The sequence below is a fragment of the Girardinichthys multiradiatus genome, chromosome 14 (assembly GCF_021462225.1).
Source record: "Girardinichthys multiradiatus isolate DD_20200921_A chromosome 14, DD_fGirMul_XY1, whole genome shotgun sequence".
Lineage (NCBI taxonomy): Eukaryota > Metazoa > Chordata > Actinopteri > Cyprinodontiformes > Goodeidae > Girardinichthys > Girardinichthys multiradiatus.
The window spans coordinates 4,274,644-4,294,611 of record NC_061807.1 but is presented as its reverse complement, the minus strand read 5'-3'; the positions used below and the strand labels follow the sequence as shown (position 1 = coordinate 4,294,611).

Sequence of the window (19,968 nt, the reverse complement as noted above, 5' to 3'; positions counted from 1 at the left end):
AGCAGAAAGATGAACTAAAGGACATCTTTGTATATTTAATGGAACATAAGCAAATAAAACATATTGAGATGCCAATGTGTCAGCAGCCCCATACACAACAAACCATAATGTTCTGTTTATTGTTCTGACACATTTCTATCAGAACCAGCATCAACGTCTTCAGACATCTAACTTACAGAAGCTCGTCGGTCGAATCGGACCACATGGACCACTCCATGGACCACTGAAGACAGGACCAGCCCACGGCAGAACTGGAACATCTCACCAAGGAGATGTTCTGGTCCAGTCACATTTTGACATTGATCCCTGACAACATTTACAGTGATTATAAGAGGAAAAATGCAACTTTGGAGGAATTTGAAACAAATCTTCGTTTTATTCTGGTTATGGTTACAGAACAGTTTTACAGCAGAGGTTTATCAATACTGTTAAGACATCAGGCAGAAAAGAGGAAAATAATCAGTTTACTTCAGAAGAGATGCTCTGTGGTGACATCATCGTAATCATCATCCAATCCATGAACAGCTAAAGTGGGTGAAGTCATCACCATAGAGACAGACAGGTCATTTCCTGCAGTCAGAGTGAGTTAGGAAAAATAAAACATGTTAAATGTATGAACACAGTCAGCTTAGGAAATGACTCAGTGTTACCTGTGGTTCTGTGTTTATGTAAGGACACCATGATGAGAGTGGAGATGCAGTACGGACAGAACACCACCAGGTGGCAGACCAGCCTGACCTGGAGGGAGGTAAAGGAAGGAGCCGGGGTCACAGAGGTGGGGGGAGCTGTGGTTGTAGGTTTTTCTATAGAGAAAATCTGATTAGTTCACTGTTGGAATAAAAAGATGTTGATCTCACAATGAAGCTGCTGACCTGAGACAGAGATCCAGCTGGATGGAGACTCTCCATGACCCCTGATGTTACACTTGTAGAGGCCTTCATCAGAGCTGGTCACATGGTGGAGGGTCATGTGACCTGTAGGTTCAGTCCTGATGAGGGAGCCATCTTTAATGAAAGCAGCTGGGAGGTTGGAGGAAGTCTTTGTTTGACAGCTCAGAGTGACGTCATCTCCCTCCATCACAGGGAGGACAGGACTCTGCAGGATCACTGATCCACCTCAACACAGAGACAAACTACAGCATTTCATCCATTTCCACACAGCTTCATCAACACTAACTCCACAGTCTGATCTTACCAGAGACAGTGAGCTGGATGCTGCTGCTGGCTGCTCCCTCTCTGGACTCACACCAGTACACTCCAGTATCATGTTTGTAGAGGCTGCTGATGTTACAGGAAAAACCAGGTGGTTTCCCCCATCCATCTCCACACTGAGTCCTGGTTCCTCTGGTTGTATTTCTCCTCACAGTCCATCCAGCAGAGATGTTGTCCTCCTCACAGCTCAGAGACACAGAGTCTTCTTTAAAGAACTGAGATCTGCTGGGACTCACAGTCAGACCAGCTGGGAGGAAGAAACCAGGTTAAAGAGTTTCTAATTCCTGCAGGACAGTCTCTGTGGAGTCAGTCAGACTGAAACAGTGACAGAAGCAGTTTCTAACCTTGGTTTGTTGAGCAGCTCAGCAGAGAGATCAGAGCTGCAGAGAAATGACTCTCAGGTCAGTTTGAAGTTTGTCCTTCATGAAGAGAGCAGAATAAATGAGTTGTGTACTTACAGATCAGCCACAGTAGAGATGTTTCCTCCATCCTGCTGCTTGGTGATCTGAGATCAGTTCAGCTCCTCCTCCTCAGTGTTCTGGTTTCCTCTCTGCTCTCAGGAAACCTTCTCTGTGAAACATCTCCTGCTTTTTGCTTCAACCACTGATCTGAGGTCAGAGAATAAATAAACTGTGTGGCTTCACACTGCCAGTCCTCTCACCAATGATCTCTGCACTTTAGTTTCAGCTTCACAGCAGTCAGGTTTCTGCACAACAGAAAAGAAACCAAGAAACAAGATTCAAACACTGATACATAAACTTGATTAAAATAATTTTTGTTTCTGGTAGTTGGTGGAAGAGGCCTGATTGTTTCTGGTTATGATTCAGTAGAAGAAGTACTATATTAGCTCTAACCAGTATTGATACTATTGTGTCAATAAGGTTATAGTCTGAAGTGGTGCAGCGCTGCAGTGGGTAACCTCTATAGGACTTCTGGCATTTTGGTCACAAATATCTGGTCTAAAATTACAGCAAACTCCCCAGTATTATTTTATCATAAACTTATTTCTGTTTTCTTTCCGATTTCTGGCTTTAAATGTCCTAGTTTTAATTTCTTAGATTTATGCTGGTAATCAAGAAAAAAAAAATCATTTTCTTCATTGACATCAGAGAACATCTCAGTTTATTTGTTAATTTGTAAAATTAATCTTGAAATTTCTGAGTTTTTTTGTGTAGATTTACTCCTCCCACATTATTGTTTTCTTTAATCTACAATGGCCCTAATACTCCGTAGTATCAACTAGATTCATGTCAGATCAGAGTAAATTAATGAAAATGTTTAGGATAAAAAAAACAGGAACCATGAGTGGTGAGGTAATGTTTTCAGTTCAAAAGTTATGTTCTGTGATGACATCATCATAATCAATGTCCAATCCCTGATCATCCTGGACTGTTGGAGCCATCGCCATGGAAACAGGCAGTTCCCTTCCTGCGAGTGAAGGTAAGAAAAACGGAGCAAAATGTGTTGCACCTGAAGGGCATCAAAGGCCCCCTGCTGGACCCCCTGTACGTTGCCTACCAGGAAAACAGGTCAGCAGATGATGCAGTCAACTGTGTTACTACACTGCATCCTGCAACTCCTCGACCACCCAGGGATTTACCCCAGGATCCTGTTTGTGGACTTCAGCTCGGCCTTCAACACCATCAGCCCAGACATCCTCAAACAGAAGCTCATCCAGTTCAAAGTCCAGGCCTCCACCTGTCAGTGAATCACCAGCTTCCTGAAGGACCAGCAGAAGCAGGTGAGGCTGGGGAGCATCTTCTCCCAGGGGTGAGTTCTCTCCCCAATCCTCTTCTCTCTGTACACAAATGACTGCACCTCAGCGGACCAGTCTGTGAAACTCCTGAAGTTTGCAGATGACACCACTGTTATTGGACTGATCCAGGACAGTGATGGGTCTGCATACAGACAGGAGGTGGACCTGCTGGTACACTGGTGTGGTCAGAACCCACTGGAACTTAACCCACTCAAGACTGTGGAGACGATGGTGGACTTTCAGAGAACATCACCCCCATATACCCCGCTCACCCTCCTCAAAAGCACTGTATCTACTGTAGATCACTTCCGGTTCCTAGGAATCACCATTTCTCAAAAACTGAGATGGCGTTGAAGGCCTAAACCTTTTCAATGTTCGGAAGAAGGCCCAGCAGAGACTGAGGCAACTCAAGAAATACAACCTTCCACAGAAGCTGCTGGTCATCTTCTACACTGCCATAATTCAGTCTGTCCTGTCTTCATCCATGTCAGTGTGGTTTGGCTCAGCCACAAATCAGGACAGGTCCAGACTGCAACGAACAAGCAGGTCTGCAGAGAGTCCAACCTGATCAATTCAATGTTTAGAGGTGAAACGGGTCTAGGGTCTGAAGAAGGGCAGCTAAAATCTCTGCAGACCCCACACATCCTGCACACAAACTGTTTAGACTTTTAACTTCAGGTGGCGCTACAGAGCATGTTTGCTCAAACCAGCTGCCACAGAGATAGTTTCTTCCCCCAGGCTGTTAGGGCAGTTTCTCTGCAGCTCTGATCTCTCTGCTGAGCTGCTCAACAAACCAAGGTTAGAAACTGCTTCTGTCACTGTTTCAGTCTGACTGACTCCACAGAGACTGTCCTGCAGGACTTAGAAACTATTTAACCTGTTTTCTTCCTCCCAGTTGGTCTGACTGTGAGTCCCAGCAGATCTCAGTTCTTAGAAGAAGCCTCTGTGTCTCTGAGTTGCGAGGAGGACAACATCTCTGCTGGATGGACTGTAAGGAGAAACACAACCAGACGACTGTCTGAGTGTAAAGAGGGATGGGGAGAACCAGGTGGTTCTACCTGTAACATCAGTTATAATTAGTGTACTGGTGTGAGTCCAGAGAGGGAGCAGCCAGCAGCAGCATCCAGCTCACTGTCTCTGGTAAGATCAGACTGTGGAGTTAGTGTTGATGAAGCTGTGTGGAAATGGATGAAATGCTGTAAATTGTCTTTGTCACCAGCTCCACACCCACAGCGGAGGCTGCTGTGAACACACAGGCTAGTAAGCACGGCAACCAATGATGGCAGATAAACAGCTATGGCACATTCACTGGTATGGACGAAACATCAACGATATGCTTTACATTGACTATGGCCTGCCCATACTTTAAATATTAACTTGGTCCTCAAATCATCAGCACAGCGCCATTATCACAGACATTGGCACAGCTGCAGGACACTGGCAATCTTGATCAACGGTACACGCTGTGTGGGGAAGGGGTGTGAGCAGCGTGTAAATGAGCATGATTGACTCTTCAACAACATTCCTCCTGGATTTTATTGGTTGGTTCTGGCTGGGAGTGGTGTAATCCTGCAAATGGCAGTAGAGGGAGCCAGAAGAGCTTGACTTACCAGTTAATGCATATAGTATATTTAAAAAAAAGAAGATTTGTAAAGATAAAGTAATTTTTAGTATTCTTTCCAATCTTACTTAACCACAGGTACCAAACTACATGTCTCCATGGTGATAAGGCTGCCCACCAGTCTGAGAATGGGATGGGGGATGATGATTATGATGTCACCACCAAGCATCACTTCTGAGCTGAAAATATTTTTTCATCACTCTCTGCTACTGCTGGTTATCTGCTTCCTCTTCCAATCCAGAATAAACTATGAGTCGTTCTACAGACAGTAAGAAAAATCCCCGTCACATCTAAAAATGCAGATGCTACCAAAGCAGGAAGTCTGTGAAAAACGATGTTCCAAAATCAATCTTCTGTTGGTCTCATTTCATCCAGCTGCAGAATGGAGGGAACATCTGTCCACAGGCTGCTGGGTGAGTCCCATCTGCTGGATGTGTGTTGGTGTGGAAATGTTGAGAGATGATCACTGCTGCTTCCCACAGCAGAGCACTCATTAAAGCTCCAACTAACCTGAGAGTCATTTCTCTGCAGCTCTGATCTCTCTGCTGAGCTGCTCAACAAACCAAGGTAAGAAACTTCATAATTGAGTTCTACTCTCTCTGTTTGGGTCTTAGACGCCCTGTCTCACAGCAGCAACACCTTATGAGTCTTTACTGAGGGTTAGGGTTGAAAACGCGCTCTCTTTGAGTTTTGTTTCTTCTTTCTGTGGCTCTCTAAGTTTATTTCATGTAAATAAATGGCAATGTTTATTGTTGTGTCTTTTCAGGCCTCACAGGTCATCTGACTGTGATTCCCAGCAGATCTCAGTTCTTTGAAGGAGATCCGGTGTCTTTGAGCTGTGCAGAGGACAACAACTCTGCTGGATGGACTGTGAGGAGAAACACAATCAGACTAGAGTCAGAATGTGGAGATGAATGGGGAATATATGACGGTTATTCATGTAACATCAGCAAGTTGTTCTCAAGTGACAGTGGAGTTTACTGGTGTGAGACGAGAGAGCATGGAGACAGTGACAGCATCAAACTCACTGTCACTGGTAAGATCAGACTGTGGAGTTAGTGTTGATGAAGCTGTGTGGAAATGGATGAAATGCTGTAGTTTGTCTCTGTGTTGAGGTGGATCAGTGATCCTGCAGAGTCCTGTCCTCCCTGTGATGGAGGGAGATGACGTCACTCTGAGCTGTCAAACAAAGACACCCTCCAACCTCCCAGCTGCTTTCATTAAAGATGGCTCCCTCATCAGGACTGAGCCTACAGGTCACATGACCCTCCACCATGTGACCAGCTCTGATGAAGGCCTCTACAAGTGTAACATCAGTGGTCATGGAGAGTCTCCATCCAGCTGGATCTCTGTCTCAGGTCAGGAGTGTAGGTTTAATTATGACATCGTGTAACACTGCACACCTTTGTCTTTGCACAAGTTACAGTGATCTATTGTCCATAAAGCAAGCAAGAAACCTTCTTCATTCTGCTAACACCAGCCACCACAGAGACAGTTTCTTCCCCCAGGCTGTTTGTCTGATGAACACCTGACATTCAGAGTACCAGAACAACACCATACATCCTTGGACTGATCTCACATTTTATTCTATTGAAACGTCCATTGTGTATATATGTACATTTAAAAAGATATTCTCTATTTTCACTGTTATATGTAGAAAACATTTCTCACTCAGAGGCAAGTGTACCAGAGTCAAATTCCTTGTTTATCTTGTTTTAAATTGGCCAAAAAGCTGATCTGATTCATTGTCATCATGGACTCAGACCTCAGTTTTAACATCTAAATGAAGTCTGTCACTATATCACTAGAACTGCTTATTGTCATCTTCATCAACATCACCTGGACAAAGGGATTTAGGAATGACATGGAAAAACTGCTGCACTGAAAGCCACCAACAGCAATATTTAAATGTTAAATTATATAGAGCAATATTTAAATGTTAAATTAATAATGTTCTCTTTGCAGAAAAACCTCAAACAATGGCTCCTCACACTTTGCAAACCCCACCCACAACAGTAACCCCTCCCACCACTGTGGCCCCACCCCTGATACTAACTACAGCAACCTATTTAGCTCCTCCCCCTGTTGCAGCCGCCTTCCAGTACAGACTGGTCTGCCACCTGGTGGTGTTCTTTCCATATTTCATGTCCACTCTCCTCATGCTGTCTTTATATCAACGGAAGGCTACAGGTATCTATCTATCTATCTATCTATCTATCTATCTATCTATCTATCTATCTATCTATCTATCTATCTATCTATCTATCTATCTATCTATCTATCTATCTATCTATCTATCTATCTATCTATCTATCTATCTATCTATCTATCTATCTATCTATCTATCTATCTATCTATCTATCTATCTCCTTGTTTTAGTTAGTTTCCAACATTTCTTTCTTACCTTTTCCAACTGCAGGCAGTAAACGGGCCGCCTCCATGGTCATGACGCCGCCCACCCATGAAGAGCAGGGATTGGACGATGATTATGATGATGTCACCACAGAGCATAATTTCTAATATCTAATCATCCTGTATTGCTAGTCTCTGTCTGCTTCCTCTTCCAATTCTAGGAACAATGTTTTCATGTCTGAACTCTCATTAGTGAATAAATAAAGGAAATCAAGTCAAGTTTATTTATATAGCGCTTTTCAGCATCAAGGCACTTAGGCGCTGTACTTGATGAAAAAAATTACAATGATACAGAAAATCAAACAACAGAAAAACAAATCAATCAAAAATCTTTGGGGCTTTACTGGTAACAGCTGGTTCTAATCAAAATGTTTCTAATAATCTAAAAATCTATGAATCCTTCTAAACTGGGTCACTGGTATAGAACATAGTCCAAACTTTCAAATACTAATAATGTTTGGCTTTTACTGGTATGAAATAGTTGTAATACAATCCTTCTAAGATATCTAAAAATCTATGAAGTCACATTTAGGTAAAAAGAGGATAAGAAGAAAGACCCGATTAGGTAAGAGGAGGGGAAAACAATCATATTTCACACTTTATCCTTGGCAGGATACAGTTTGAAAAAAAAAACCTCAGCACAAATAAAACCTACACGTTTAAAGAGATTTTTTATTTTTACTCTTAGAAGGTAAAATTATTTATTGCTATAATTTTGCATTTTATAAATCTTCAAACTCATGAACCATCAGAGGACCAAATACAGGTCCTTCTCAAAAAATTAGCATATTGTGATAAAGTTCATTATTTTCTATAATGTCATGATGAAAATTTAATATTCATATATTTTAGATTCATTGCACACTAACTGAAATATTTCAGGTCTTTTATTGTCTTAATACGGATGATTTTGGCATACAGCTCATGAAAACCCAAAATTCCTATCTCACAAAATTAGCATATTTCATCCGACCAATAAAAGAAAAGTGTTTTTAATACAAAAAACGTCAACCTTCAAATAATCATGTACAGTTATGCACTCAATACTTGGTCGGGAATCCTTTTGCAGAAATGACTGCTTCAATGCGGCGTGGCATGGAGGCAATCAGCCTGTGGCACTGCTGAGGTCTTATGGAGGCCCAGGATGCTTCGATAGCGGCCTTTAGCTCATCCAGAGTGTTGGGTCTTGAGTCTCTCAACGTTCTCTTCACAATATCCCACAGATTCTCTATGGGGTTCAGGTCAGGAGAGTTGGCAGGCCAATTGAGCACAGTGATACCATGGTCAGTAAACCATTTACCAGTGGTTTTGGCACTGTGAGCAGGTGCCAGGTCGTGCTGAAAAATGAAATCTTCATCTCCATAAAGCTTTTCAGCAGATGGAAGCATGAAGTGCTCCAAAATCTCCTGATAGCTAGCTGCATTGACCCTGCCCTTGATAAAACACAGTGGACCAACACCAGCAGCTGACACGGCACCCCAGACCATCACTGACTGTGGGTACTTGACACTGGACTTCTGGCATTTTGGCATTTCCTTCTCCCCAGTCTTCCTCCAGACTCTGGCACCTTGATTTCCGAATGACATGCAGAATTTACTTTCATCCGAAAAAAGTACTTTGGACCACTGAGCAACAGTCCAGTGCTGCTTCTCTGTAGCCCAGGTCTGGGGAATGCGGCACCTGTAGCCCATTTCCTGCACATGCCTGTGCACGGTGGCTCTGGATGTTTCTACTCCAGACTCAGTCCACTGCTTCCGCAGGTCCCCCAAGGTCTGGAATCGGCCCTTCTCCATAATCTTCCTCAGGGTCCGGTCACCTCTTCTCATTGTGCAGCGTTTTCTGCCACACTTTTTCCTTCCCACAGACTTCCCACTGAGGTGCCTTGATACAGCACTCTGGGAACAGCCTATTCATTCAGAAATTTATTTCTGTGTCTTACCCTCTTGCTTGAGGGTGTCAATAGTGGCCTTCTGGACAGCAGTCAGGTCGGCAGTCTTACCCATGATTGGGGTTTTGAGTGATGAACCAGGCTGGGAGTTTTAAAGGCCTCAGGAATCTTTTGCAGGTGTTTAGAGTTAACTCGTTGATTCAGATGATTAGGTTCATAGCTCGTTTAGAGATCCTTTTAATGATATGCTAATTTTGTGAGATAGGTATTTTGGGTTTTCATGAGCTGTATGCCAAAATCATCCGTATTAAGACAATAAAAGACCTGAAATATTTCAGTTAGTGTGCAATGAATCTAAAATATATGAATGTTAAATTTTCATCATGACATTATGGAAAATAATGAACTTTATCACAATAAGCTAATTTTTTGAGAAGGACCTGTAGAACATCTACTGTTGGTTCAACACCTGCTTTTGAATTGTTTACTAAACTGGAATCTGCAGAGGCTTTTCCTACTGTAACTGGAACCTTTAGCTACACACTCGTTGCTGCATAAGTACCAGGCTCACTTCTTGATGAGTAAATTAGTTAAACTGTCCTTAAATTGCCCCTCTGATCACATCTAATGTGATTTGTGTGTTTTCTTTTCACATCTGTCCCATGTTTCTGTAGGAAATATTTGCATATGTTTATTCATGACGCCCCTAGTTTGTTAATTTCAGAGAACAGATGAGGAGGGCAGGTCAGCTCTGAAGAAGGTTCAGTGGGTCTAGTATCTTTTAAGATTTTTAGAGTTTCAGTCATCAGCTCTTATCTAAACCAAAGCAAACGGTAAGAATGATGTAATGATGTCTGGACTAAAACAGAACATTTTTGACACTTGGTAGGATTTATGATTATTGATTGTAAATATTTATAAAAAATCATAATAAAAATATAATAGAAATAAATTCTAACCAAACATAATGTCCTACAAATAAAGATCAGATATATACTATGGTGGTGAGACTATTGGGCTCACAGCACTGAATAATTACCATTAATTAATCATCATTAATAATTATTAACCAAAACCATGACAAATGTTACTGTGTTATCAACCATTTCACTGAATGGTGGGATTCTAACCGTCACTTGACAGATAATCACTCTTACACAAAAGAACCAGAAACGCTGTCTCTTTATCTATATGAAAATATAGTAAACCAATAGTCCCTCTTACAATCTAGCTATTCTGGTCCAACAACATTCACCTAACTGAGCATGCACTATTCTACAAAAAGTCGTATACTAATAATCAAAAATAAGAATATGTGTTGGAGGATAGATTGAGATAAAACCAGCAGTTTCTGGAATGAGAATACCACAACAATTTGGATTAACTTGGAACGAGGATCAAAAACCAGTACGCTGAGAAGTCTTTCTCCATGTGTGTGTTTCTCGACCATGGCTATCAGCTGGTAGAGCGGTAGGGCTGCTACCATTAGCCACTAGCAGCTGATGGCCCCAAATCTTGAACAAAGGGTCATAAAACTCTAAGGCGGGAGCTTGGTGGAAAAACCCCAAGGGTAATAAAATGACAGAACAAACAATGGAGTGGCCAGGCCACGAGGTCCAGGCTGCAGTCTGTTTTGAATGAAAAACTTCCAAAGTTCAGCTTTAACTCCTGACTGATTGACAATCAGCAGGACGAACACATCCAACTTGAGCGCAGCCACTCGTTGCGCTTCCACAGTATTCAAACAGGGAATCAAAACAGTTCAGCAAAAACACTTCAATCAATATTGCATGCAACAAGTTCATACCTTGGATTAACTTGTTGCATGCAATATTGATTGAAGTGTTTTTGCTACTTTGCTACTTGATACTAAACCACCTAAACATGCCTCACACTTCCCAGACCTCTAAATACACCAACCCGATTTAATATAAAAAAGAACAAATTTACTTTGACATCGAGTTACCGGCTTGAGGATGGGTCATAGATCTGAAGAAAAACAGGGGGAGTGAGGGATATTTTTGGACCATTATTCGTTCAAAACGGGGAAAATATGAAGAACCGTTGCAGTAGACTAGAAAAAAAAAAAGAGGACGTCGTCTTCTTGTAAACACCTCTGGCAGTTGAAAAGTCAAAACTTCGGTGTAGTTATCAAAACTTCTTGTTGTAGTAACAAAAATTTCTCAGAACTCACAGAAAGGTCTTAAAACTGTCCTGTAGCGAACCCGATAATTCCTGTCTGCTCAATGTGAATACTTGTGTACAGTGGTGCTTTTCGCAAAAATATTGCCCTGGTTGTGGAGGCGCTGTAGAGCCACTGACGAAGATGGCAGCATAACTAGAGAGCTCTACTCAACCGCACATAAATTGATAGCAGGACCCTGAGAAAATACTATCAATTAAAGTTGTATTGTGTCGAAACTGACTACTGTAAAGGACTGTGACATCTTCACTCGGCAACGTGCCTCACAAAAAAACTGTTGCTTCACCAAACAAGCACAGTGAGGATGTTAGCAATATGGCTGATTGGCAAGCGGTGCTAACAAAACTCAGAGCACTTCGCTCAGAGTTCGCCTCCAAGTTGGACAGCATCAGCCACTGTCAGGGTAAAATGGCTAATTTAATAAACGTACTGGAGAAGAGTGTGGTGGATGTCAAACAAAATGTGGATGACAAAACGACACACATAATGGAAGCTAATGCTAGCTGAAGAAGAACTGGACAACAATAATACTAAGGTGGCAAAGATGGTAAAACACATTCTTTAGAAAGTAAGATCTTGACAACCAAAGCCAAAGGATGAAACTCTGAGTTTTTGGGATTCCAAAACGAGCTGAGGCTGGTAAGACGACTCTGGAGTTTACAGATGGAGTCCAGAAGATAATCCAAAATTCTTTGAAAATCCTTTCTTTGCAATATCCTCATTGGATGGCTCATGTATAATCAGAGGTGACTTAAATCGTCCATAAGGTCGTAAAATGGACCGCTTAACCGGCACAGACACATCTAAATCACACACAAAGAAAACTAATTAATCAATACATCACTGATTAAAATTTACGTGAAATATGACGAGAGCAAAAATTGTTACTCAAATCAACATAAATCTCAATCTAGAATAGATTATTACTTCGTCTCCACAGCAATCTTGTCCAAAATTAAAAATTGCCATAATGATAGCATAGTTATAAGTGGCCATGGTCCAATGAGTAAAAATCGTATACACGGATCCTGTGGCAAGTGTGATAACAAACGGAAAAACTTCTAAACCAATCACTCTACAACAATCCACTCAACAGGGATTTCCTCTGTCACCGATGTTGTTTGCTCTTGCTTTGGACCCGATGGCCATGGTAGTAAAGGCACACTGGTATTTAGATCGGAGGGCAAGAACATTCTATATCCCGTTACGCTGATGATATTCTCATTTTCCTATTTTTATTCCCAATATGATTGAGCAAATTGATGTATTTGGACAGATTTCAGGCTATAAGATAAATTATCAAAAATCATCAATTTTATACATAAATAAAGAAGAAAGAGAACTCTAATCATAAAATCAGCTTTTATAAATGCAAAGGAAGTATTTATTTATTTAGGAGACAGAATTACACCTAATATAAAGAGAATAGGGAATATCAATTTTGACCCGCTTGTAAAAGAAGTAAAAAACACCCTTGATTGATGGATGACAATCCCATCTCTCTAATTGGATGCACCAATATGATAAAAATGACCCTAGTACCAAAATTTATTTATCTATTTATTCCAACCAATTCCCTTACCGCTATCCAAATAATTTTTTAACATAGTATAATGCATCTTTAACAAATTTATATGGAACAACACAAAACCTAGAATAAGGCTCAGACTGTGACTAGAGGACGGCTACAATTTCCAACTTTGAAGTGGTATTACTGGTCGCCCAATTAGGAGCAGAAATTTTTTACTTCTCAGAAAACACTCCACCGGCTTGGGTCGTTATTAAAAAAACTTCAATAGAAAACCTTGAGATAAATTCATACTTTTATTCGGCAGAAGTCAAAAAACTAATACATGGAAGAAAAAATCCATTCCTTAAGAATACAATTGACATCTGGTTTTAAGCTCATAAACATTTTAAAGATACAGCTTCCCTTTCGTATTTTTCACAAATGTTTGGTAATGAACTCTTCCCAACAGGGAAAGCAGATGGAGGCTTCAGATTATGGGCAAGTAAAGGACTTCAGAAAATAGTTGATCTATATTTAAAGGGCATTATTATGTCATTCGAAGAACTCTGTCTGAAGTTTTGTTGGAGTCTAGGAGACTCTGTTTCCTTTGCTGCTTGCACTTCCTTTGGATTCCTCTAGGTGGTGCCAGAGCAGGGTCTCTGAGGGTGAGACAGGTGTTCTTCATCAAACCTCATCATCCTGGCAGTATAAGAGGAGCCTGTTGTCAGCACTTCAGTGCTTGAGTGTTAACCTGCAGTGGTAAACTCAAGCCTAATGAAACCTGTGACTATTTCCTCTAGAAAGAATCTTACCTTGATTGTGCTCCTCCCCAGGTTACATAGTTCACTGGATTCCACTCCAGTTCTCCTTCTGGTTCCAAGCCTCCTTCGATGATTCAGACCTCCTTTTGGACAAGATCCCAGCTGACAGCATTCTGGCTCCTCTCTCAAGATACTGGTAACCCTGCTCAAACCCCACCATGCTTACCACCAAACTCCACCCTGCCTCTCTCTGGCCTTCCTTTTGGATCTCACTTACCTTCAGCAAGTAGCTTGGGAATCCCTGGATCATGTTCTCCACTCAAGGACAAACTCTCCACTCCCAGACCCACCTCATTCTTCCCCCTGGAATTGTAAGCATAAAATCTCTTCAACATCATCATATATCTCAACTCCATTCTAACCTCCCTGTTCCTCCTTCCTGCACAGTTGCCTGGTTCCGGATTTTAACCAACATTTTTCTTTATAATAAAACATCTGAAATCTTCCTCTGTCTCTGTCTTCTGCATGTGGGTCAAAGCAGCTGCTAAAACAATGACAAGTTTGATATTTCTAAGAACCGTTTTTTAAGAACATGCAGCTAAAACACTTTATTTAATCCAAAAGCAATAATTTACAGGTGAACCACAACTCGTATACCTCAAAAATCTAGGGGTAAGAAATTTGGAAAAGTAGCTAATTTCTGTGTTTTATAATGCATTTGTTACTAAGGATTGTGAATCTAGGAATAATAGATCCTAGGCCTGGAAAACAGATATTCAATTAGACACATGCCAGGATGAATGGGAAAGGACATGTCTAGGAACGCAGAAACAATCTGTTAATATGAGACTGAGGCTGTTACAATAAATATGGCAGATTGAGGACTTGTATTACACCTGAGAAACTGAATAAATGGTCTCCTGGCATTGCAGATGTTTTAAATGCTCTGAATGTTAAGGTACATTATTTCATTGTTGGACAACAGGTTCAATGTGATCCAAAGCTCTGTCTGCTGGGTATTTTCCTGAAGAACCTCGCCCCCTCAGTATTAATTGATTTTGGACTTTTGCAGCCGAAAAGAATCATTGCTCTGACGTGGAGAAAAATGGACTCACCTTCACCATGTGTCGGCGAAGGAAATGTCATCCTCTGCTTTATTGGAAAAACTAACTTTTATTGTAAAAAGGAAAACAGAAGTTTGACAACGATTGGAAACCTTTGTTGGACTTCTTAAAACATAATAGTATATAATCTCGGGAAAACCACCATCCTGTATTATTTATTATTTATCCATTGTTGTTTGTCTGCATACGTTTTTGTTTTCAAGGTGTTTTTTTCCCCTTATGTTTGATGTTCAGAATGGCAATAAAAATATTTGAACAAATAAAAAAAAAATTGCAATGGTTGAGCCTCTCTTGCTGGGCCTTCATTATTAAAGACTTTCTGTCTGCAGCAAGTAGTGGGCGCATCGGGCACAGGGGAATATGTGTTTATTGTACAAGGCAATATGCAAAAAGAGCAATAAATCGGGAAACAACAGAGATAAAAATATGTATTATTTTAAACAGATGCTCTTGACCCCCCCAAATCCTAAGCCGCCCATATTACCAACACAAAAAACCACTACTGGTTGTGTATTGGGTTACTTAACTTAACCTGATGACCTGTCAGATCTTCATTATCTCAGTACTGCTTACATATGTATTTATTTATTTATGATGTGTAAAACTGATTCTTTAAATGGATGCAGCGGGTTTTTAAGGAACTCTTTCAAAAATAAAATGGTCGATGCTGCAGCAGAACTTTGTTACACAAAACCACGAAAAATAGGAAGCTGAGGGTTTAATATGTAAAGTTCACGATGACACCTTAAACATTCAATATATGACTTTAGAAATTATGTGCAAGACAACACAGAGATTTTAGCTACAAGAGAAACTCTGTAATAGATCAGAAGGTCTAACAAGTTACTAAGGTCAAGGAATGTGGGTTTGTCACCTCTATTCTTGTATGTGAGTGTTTCCTGGTTTGTGCTGCAGAGAAAAGCTCTCAGAGTTTCTGACGTAGTGGTTCACAAAGAGGAAGAGAGATTCTTACTGTCGGTCAAACTGCTGTTGGTCTCATTTTATCCAGCTGCAGAATGGAGGGAACATCTGTCCACAGGCTGCTGGGTGAGTCCCATCTGCTGGATGTGTGTTGGTGTGGAAATGTTGAAAGATGATCACTGCTGCTTCCCACAGCGGAGCACTCATTAAAGCTCCAACTAACCTGAGAGTCATTTCTCTGCAGCTCTGATTTCTCTGCTGAGCTGCTCAACAAATCAAGGTTAGAAACTTCTTTGGTCAACTCCTGCTTCCTCTTTTGTTCTGTTGAACTAATGATACGATAACTGTTGTATCATTTCAGCGCTCACAGCTGGTCTGACTGTGAGTCCCAGCAGATCTCAGTTCTTTGAAGAAGACTCTGTGTCTCTGAGCTGTGAGGAACACAGCTCTGCTGGATGGACTGTGAGGAGAAACACAACCAGAGAAACCAGAACTCAGTGTGGAGATAAATGGGGGAAACCAGCTGGCTTAACCTGTAACATCATCTACATCATCCAAGGTGATACTGGAGTGTACTGGTGTGAGTCCAGAGAGGGAGCAGCCAGCAGCAGCATCAACCTCACTGTCTCTGGTAAGATCAGACTGTGGAGTTAGTGTTGATGAAGCTGTGTGGAAATGGATGAAATGCTGTAGTTTGTCTCTGTGTTGAGGTGGATCAGTGATCCTGCAGAGTCCTGTCCTCTCTGTGATGGAGGGAGATGACGTCACTCTGAGCTGTCAAACAAAGACTCCCTCCAACCTCCCAGCTGCTTTCATTAAAGATGGAGTCTTCATCGGCAGTGAGTCTTCAGGTCATATGACCCTCCACCATGTGACCAGCTCTGATGAAGGCCTCTACAAGTGTAACATCAGTGGTCATGGAGAGTCTCCATCCAGCTGGATCTCTGTCTCAGGTCAGCAGCTTCACCTTAGATGAATATGAAGACACATGGTCCACTGTACTGACCTTTCTATTAATTTCTATAATTGCAGCTGTGATTGTTGTTACTTTTCATCATAGTCAAAAGAGGAAGGTGTCTGAAACTGGGTCAATTTCGTCTGCAGCCTTTCTCCTCATTGTAATAAAAAAATAAACCTGATCATGTATAAATTCTGTCGAGTTTTATACTTTGTCAAATATTTGGTTTCAATCACTTAAAAAGTTAAAGCAGTTTGGTCTGTCCTTTTATGCTAGCAGTTCATTTTCACATTCATGTTTTTATTTTTTACATTTATTTTAATTAGTTGCTAACATGAAGGTTTTCGTTTATGAGAGGTTTCTGCACCTTTACCATCGGTTTCAGACTTGCTGTGAAGGATGACGCACCATCAGTATTTCAACAGCAGCATGACAAGATGAATGTGAAGGTGCTCCACTGAACATCTTGTCCTGTTCAACACTTTTGACCCAGCTCAGTGCTCCTTCAGGATACCTCGGTGTGTGTTGTCTGAAGGAAAGATGCACATAAGATCCCAAATCAATTTTATCAGTGTGAACCGATCCCACTGAGGCTTTGAAGCTTGAAGTTGGTTTTAATGAGCCACACTGTGAATAGCCACACTATTGTTGGTGTTTTGTTTCTCTGCAGTATAAAAAGTCGACTTCAGGCACAGTACGGTCCGATTAGCTTGTGAGAAGGAATCTGAACATGGCATGGTGTTCAGTACGGTGAGCAAAGATCGTTTCTCTCAGCTGCTTGGTGAGATCCTTTTGGCTGAAGTCAGGGTGACGGCGGTTTGCTGTGAATAGTAGCCGTGGTGCCAAAAGCAGAACAATATCTTACTTAGAATACTCCCAGCCCACAGTGGGCGCGATGAGGTTGTAGCCATGGCACGAGGCCAGTGTGGTCAGTCGTGCTTTATATCCTCTCATAAGTAAGCCACACAGATTGACGTCATTCATACATGTGCTGTCACCATCCTTACCCGTACCAAGTGAGGACCCCCGTTAATAACTGCCAACATGAACTGAAAACTATGACCTCAGTATAGAAGTTTTGTGTATCTTCTGTTGTTGCTCTAAAGTCAAATTTTCAAAATTCCCAGCTGAAAATACAACAGGAACCCCCTCTGATGCTTAAACTGTGAACTGGAAAGTGTAAGGTCACTAATCAGTCCTGAGTTCAACATCTAATATGGCTGCAGTGAATAAAATGTTGGGAAACCTGCAAATGTGAAATGTTTATGAGCACTTTTGATGGTTTGTAACTTCTTAAACCAGCAGCCTCAGTGTGTAAACTTCATCTTGCAGTGTTTGCACACATCAAATGAAGAGAAAAACATTGTTATCGCCTTGTACAGTGAACCGTAGTTAGCATTACAACATCCAACTGGTTTTCTGACTTGCATTTAGAACGTGCTCCACTTGGTTGTGAAGTAATTCTCAGATCAGAGCTTTGATTTCTGAGACATATTCAGCTCAGAATCAAACGAGTTGGAAACGTTGGGACATCACCATGAATAACGAGGAGCCCATAGTGCACCTGAATACCTCACCAAGACCCTTCAGAGGTCATCCGACTCCTTGCTGACGTTAATGTGTTGGTTTGGTGTTAATCTAGAACGTAGCCTTGGCAGAGGAGTGTTAACTTGGTTCTGGTTTGGAAAAGCAATTAGATTCCCTTAAACTTACATAAACTGTAATGGCATTTATAAAATATAATTATGTCATCTAAATATCGATCTGATTAGACTTCATTGTCTCTGCAGAAAAACCTCCAACCACAGCTCCACCCGTCTCTCTAGATCCTACCCCTGCCTCAGCTTCTTCTCACCTGTGGTTCATGCTGGTCTGCCACCTGGTGGTCTTCTGTCCATACTTCATCTCCACTCTCCTCCTGGTGTCTTTGCATCAACACAGAGCTGCAGGTAAAACCTGATTCATTTATTCAGCTGTCAATCAATCAATCAATCAATCAACCAATCAATCAATCAATCAATCAATCAATCAATCAATCAACCAATCAATCAATCAATCAACCAATCAATCAATCAATCAATCATTTTATTAATTGTTATTGAACAATTAAGCACTGACGGAGTAAAATCTTGTGTTGATAAATTTTCTGCATTTTCTTCCTTTCTAACCTTTTCTGACAGTAAGAAATGACCCGCCTGTTGCCATGGTGATGACTCCACCCACCCAGGCTGAGCAGGGATTGGATGATGATTATGATGATGTCACCACAGAGCATCACTTCTGAACTGATCAGATTATCTCCTCCTGCCTGTTTTCATCTTTTTCCACTTGTTTGAAAACTATCTGAACACATAATAATGACTTCCTTAGACCACTAACATTCACTAACTGGGAATAATTGACCAACTGAGTTGCACTGTATTATATAAGACTGGTCTTGCAGCAAGAAGTTCCCGGGTTAGAATCTGAGGCTGGGGTCTTTCTGCATGGGATTTGTGTGTTCTCTCTCAGTGAATGCAGGGGTTCTCTCTGGGTACTCTGGTTTCCCCAACAGTCTAGAAATATAACTGTTAAGTTAACTGGTCTCTCTAGAGTGCCTTAGGTGTGATTGTGTCCAAGGTTGTTCCCCCTGTGTGTCTCTGTGTTGCCCTGAGATGGACTGGCAACCTGTCCAGGGTGTACCTGTCACCCAGTAGCTGCTGGAGACTCCAGCTCCCCTGTGACCCTGGATGAACAAGCAGGTGTAGACAATGGATGAATGTATTAGAATATGGATGAAAATGTTAACTTGTAATTGCATCATAATCTGATGACATAACTGAGCTGAATTGAAAATATTTGAATTAACCGATAAGTAGTTTTGCCATCTGGGCTTTTCTATCTCACTCTGAACTTTATCCATTTATCAGACATTTTTATTGAAATATCGTACAACTTAGTAACAACATTCACATCTCAGTTAAACAAAAGGACCTAGAAATCCACTAAACACCAGCAGTTAAGACAACAGTTCAGGTGGAGCTGATATAGAAGGTCAGGGTGAAGAATAATAGGTCTGATGAGCTACAGGTTCGCCAGGCAATGCTAATAAAGACAAACTACAGTGGTGAATGGAGTCAATTCTCTTTCTATATCGTTTTTTATCCACACCTAGTTGGTGTTAGTGATGCACCTTTAAGTTGGTTTACCAGCTGCCAGTGAAGAGAAGAAATGGTATTTGCAAAGAGGCGACCCTCTCACTCACCAGGGACATCTCCAACGCCAACGAACTCAGCTGGGGGTCTGTGAGTAAGTCCCGTAGCTGCCCGACGCCGCTCTGCCTGGTTAACGTTGGAGATAGAGAGAGTCTGGAAACCCTCTCCAGGAGCGGGTTTCCAGAACACAAGTTGTAGGTAGAGGTAAGTCCAAATACAGGTCCTTCTCAAAATATTAGCATATTGTGATAAAGTTCATTATTTTCCATAATGTCATGATGAAAATTTAACATTCATATATTTTAGATTCATTGCACACTAACTGAAATATTTCAGGTCTTTTATTGTCTTAATATGGATGATTTTGGCATACAGCTCATGAAAACCCAAAATTCCTATCTCACAAAAT

At 41.2% G+C, this 19,968-nt stretch overlaps 2 protein-coding genes and 2 long non-coding RNA genes across 6 annotated transcripts; 2 read left to right on the top strand and 2 right to left on the bottom strand.

Annotated features, from left to right (window-relative positions):
- Positions 1-352: 352 nt before the first annotated feature.
- LOC124880503 (Fc receptor-like protein 5) lies at positions 353-1,843 on the bottom strand. Its single transcript, XM_047385651.1, has 6 exons — positions 1,670-1,843; positions 1,556-1,591; positions 1,195-1,458; positions 873-1,115; positions 651-803; positions 353-570 (listed from the first exon to the last, which is right to left on the bottom strand). Exons 1-6 carry the CDS (start codon positions 1,698-1,700, stop codon positions 470-472), a joined length of 828 nt encoding a protein of 275 aa, XP_047241607.1. The 5' UTR covers positions 1,701-1,843; the 3' UTR covers positions 353-469.
- A 2,218-nt stretch (positions 1,844-4,061) lies between these two features.
- On the top strand, positions 4,062-19,476 carry LOC124880501 (low affinity immunoglobulin gamma Fc region receptor II-b-like). 2 transcript variants are annotated; one of them, XM_047385648.1, is made up of 7 exons: positions 4,062-4,856; positions 4,964-5,001; positions 5,120-5,155; positions 15,769-16,038; positions 16,118-16,360; positions 18,156-18,314; positions 18,546-19,476. In XM_047385648.1, the coding sequence occupies exons 1-7, from the start codon at positions 4,687-4,689 to the stop codon at positions 18,647-18,649; spliced, it is 1,020 nt and encodes a 339-aa protein (XP_047241604.1). In that variant the 5' UTR covers positions 4,062-4,686; the 3' UTR covers positions 18,650-19,476. The 2 variants fall into 2 exon arrangements, 1 of the variants encoding a protein (XP_047241604.1); XR_007041367.1 differs by lacking the exons at positions 15,769-16,038; positions 16,118-16,360; positions 18,156-18,314; positions 18,546-19,476 and adding an exon at positions 5,355-5,946 and having other exon boundaries at positions 4,725-5,155.
- Positions 12,897-15,654, bottom strand: LOC124880506. Of its 2 annotated transcripts, XR_007041369.1 has the most exons (4): positions 15,460-15,652; positions 13,640-13,725; positions 13,414-13,505; positions 12,897-13,300 (listed from the first exon to the last, which is right to left on the bottom strand). It is a non-coding gene; the product is annotated as an uncharacterized LOC124880506 (long non-coding RNA). The 2 variants fall into 2 exon arrangements; XR_007041368.1 differs by having other exon boundaries at positions 13,414-13,725; positions 15,460-15,654.
- Positions 13,593-13,868, top strand: LOC124880507. The gene is made up of 2 exons (XR_007041370.1): positions 13,593-13,733; positions 13,810-13,868. It is a non-coding gene; the product is annotated as an uncharacterized LOC124880507 (long non-coding RNA).
- Positions 19,477-19,968: the final 492 nt, after the last annotated feature.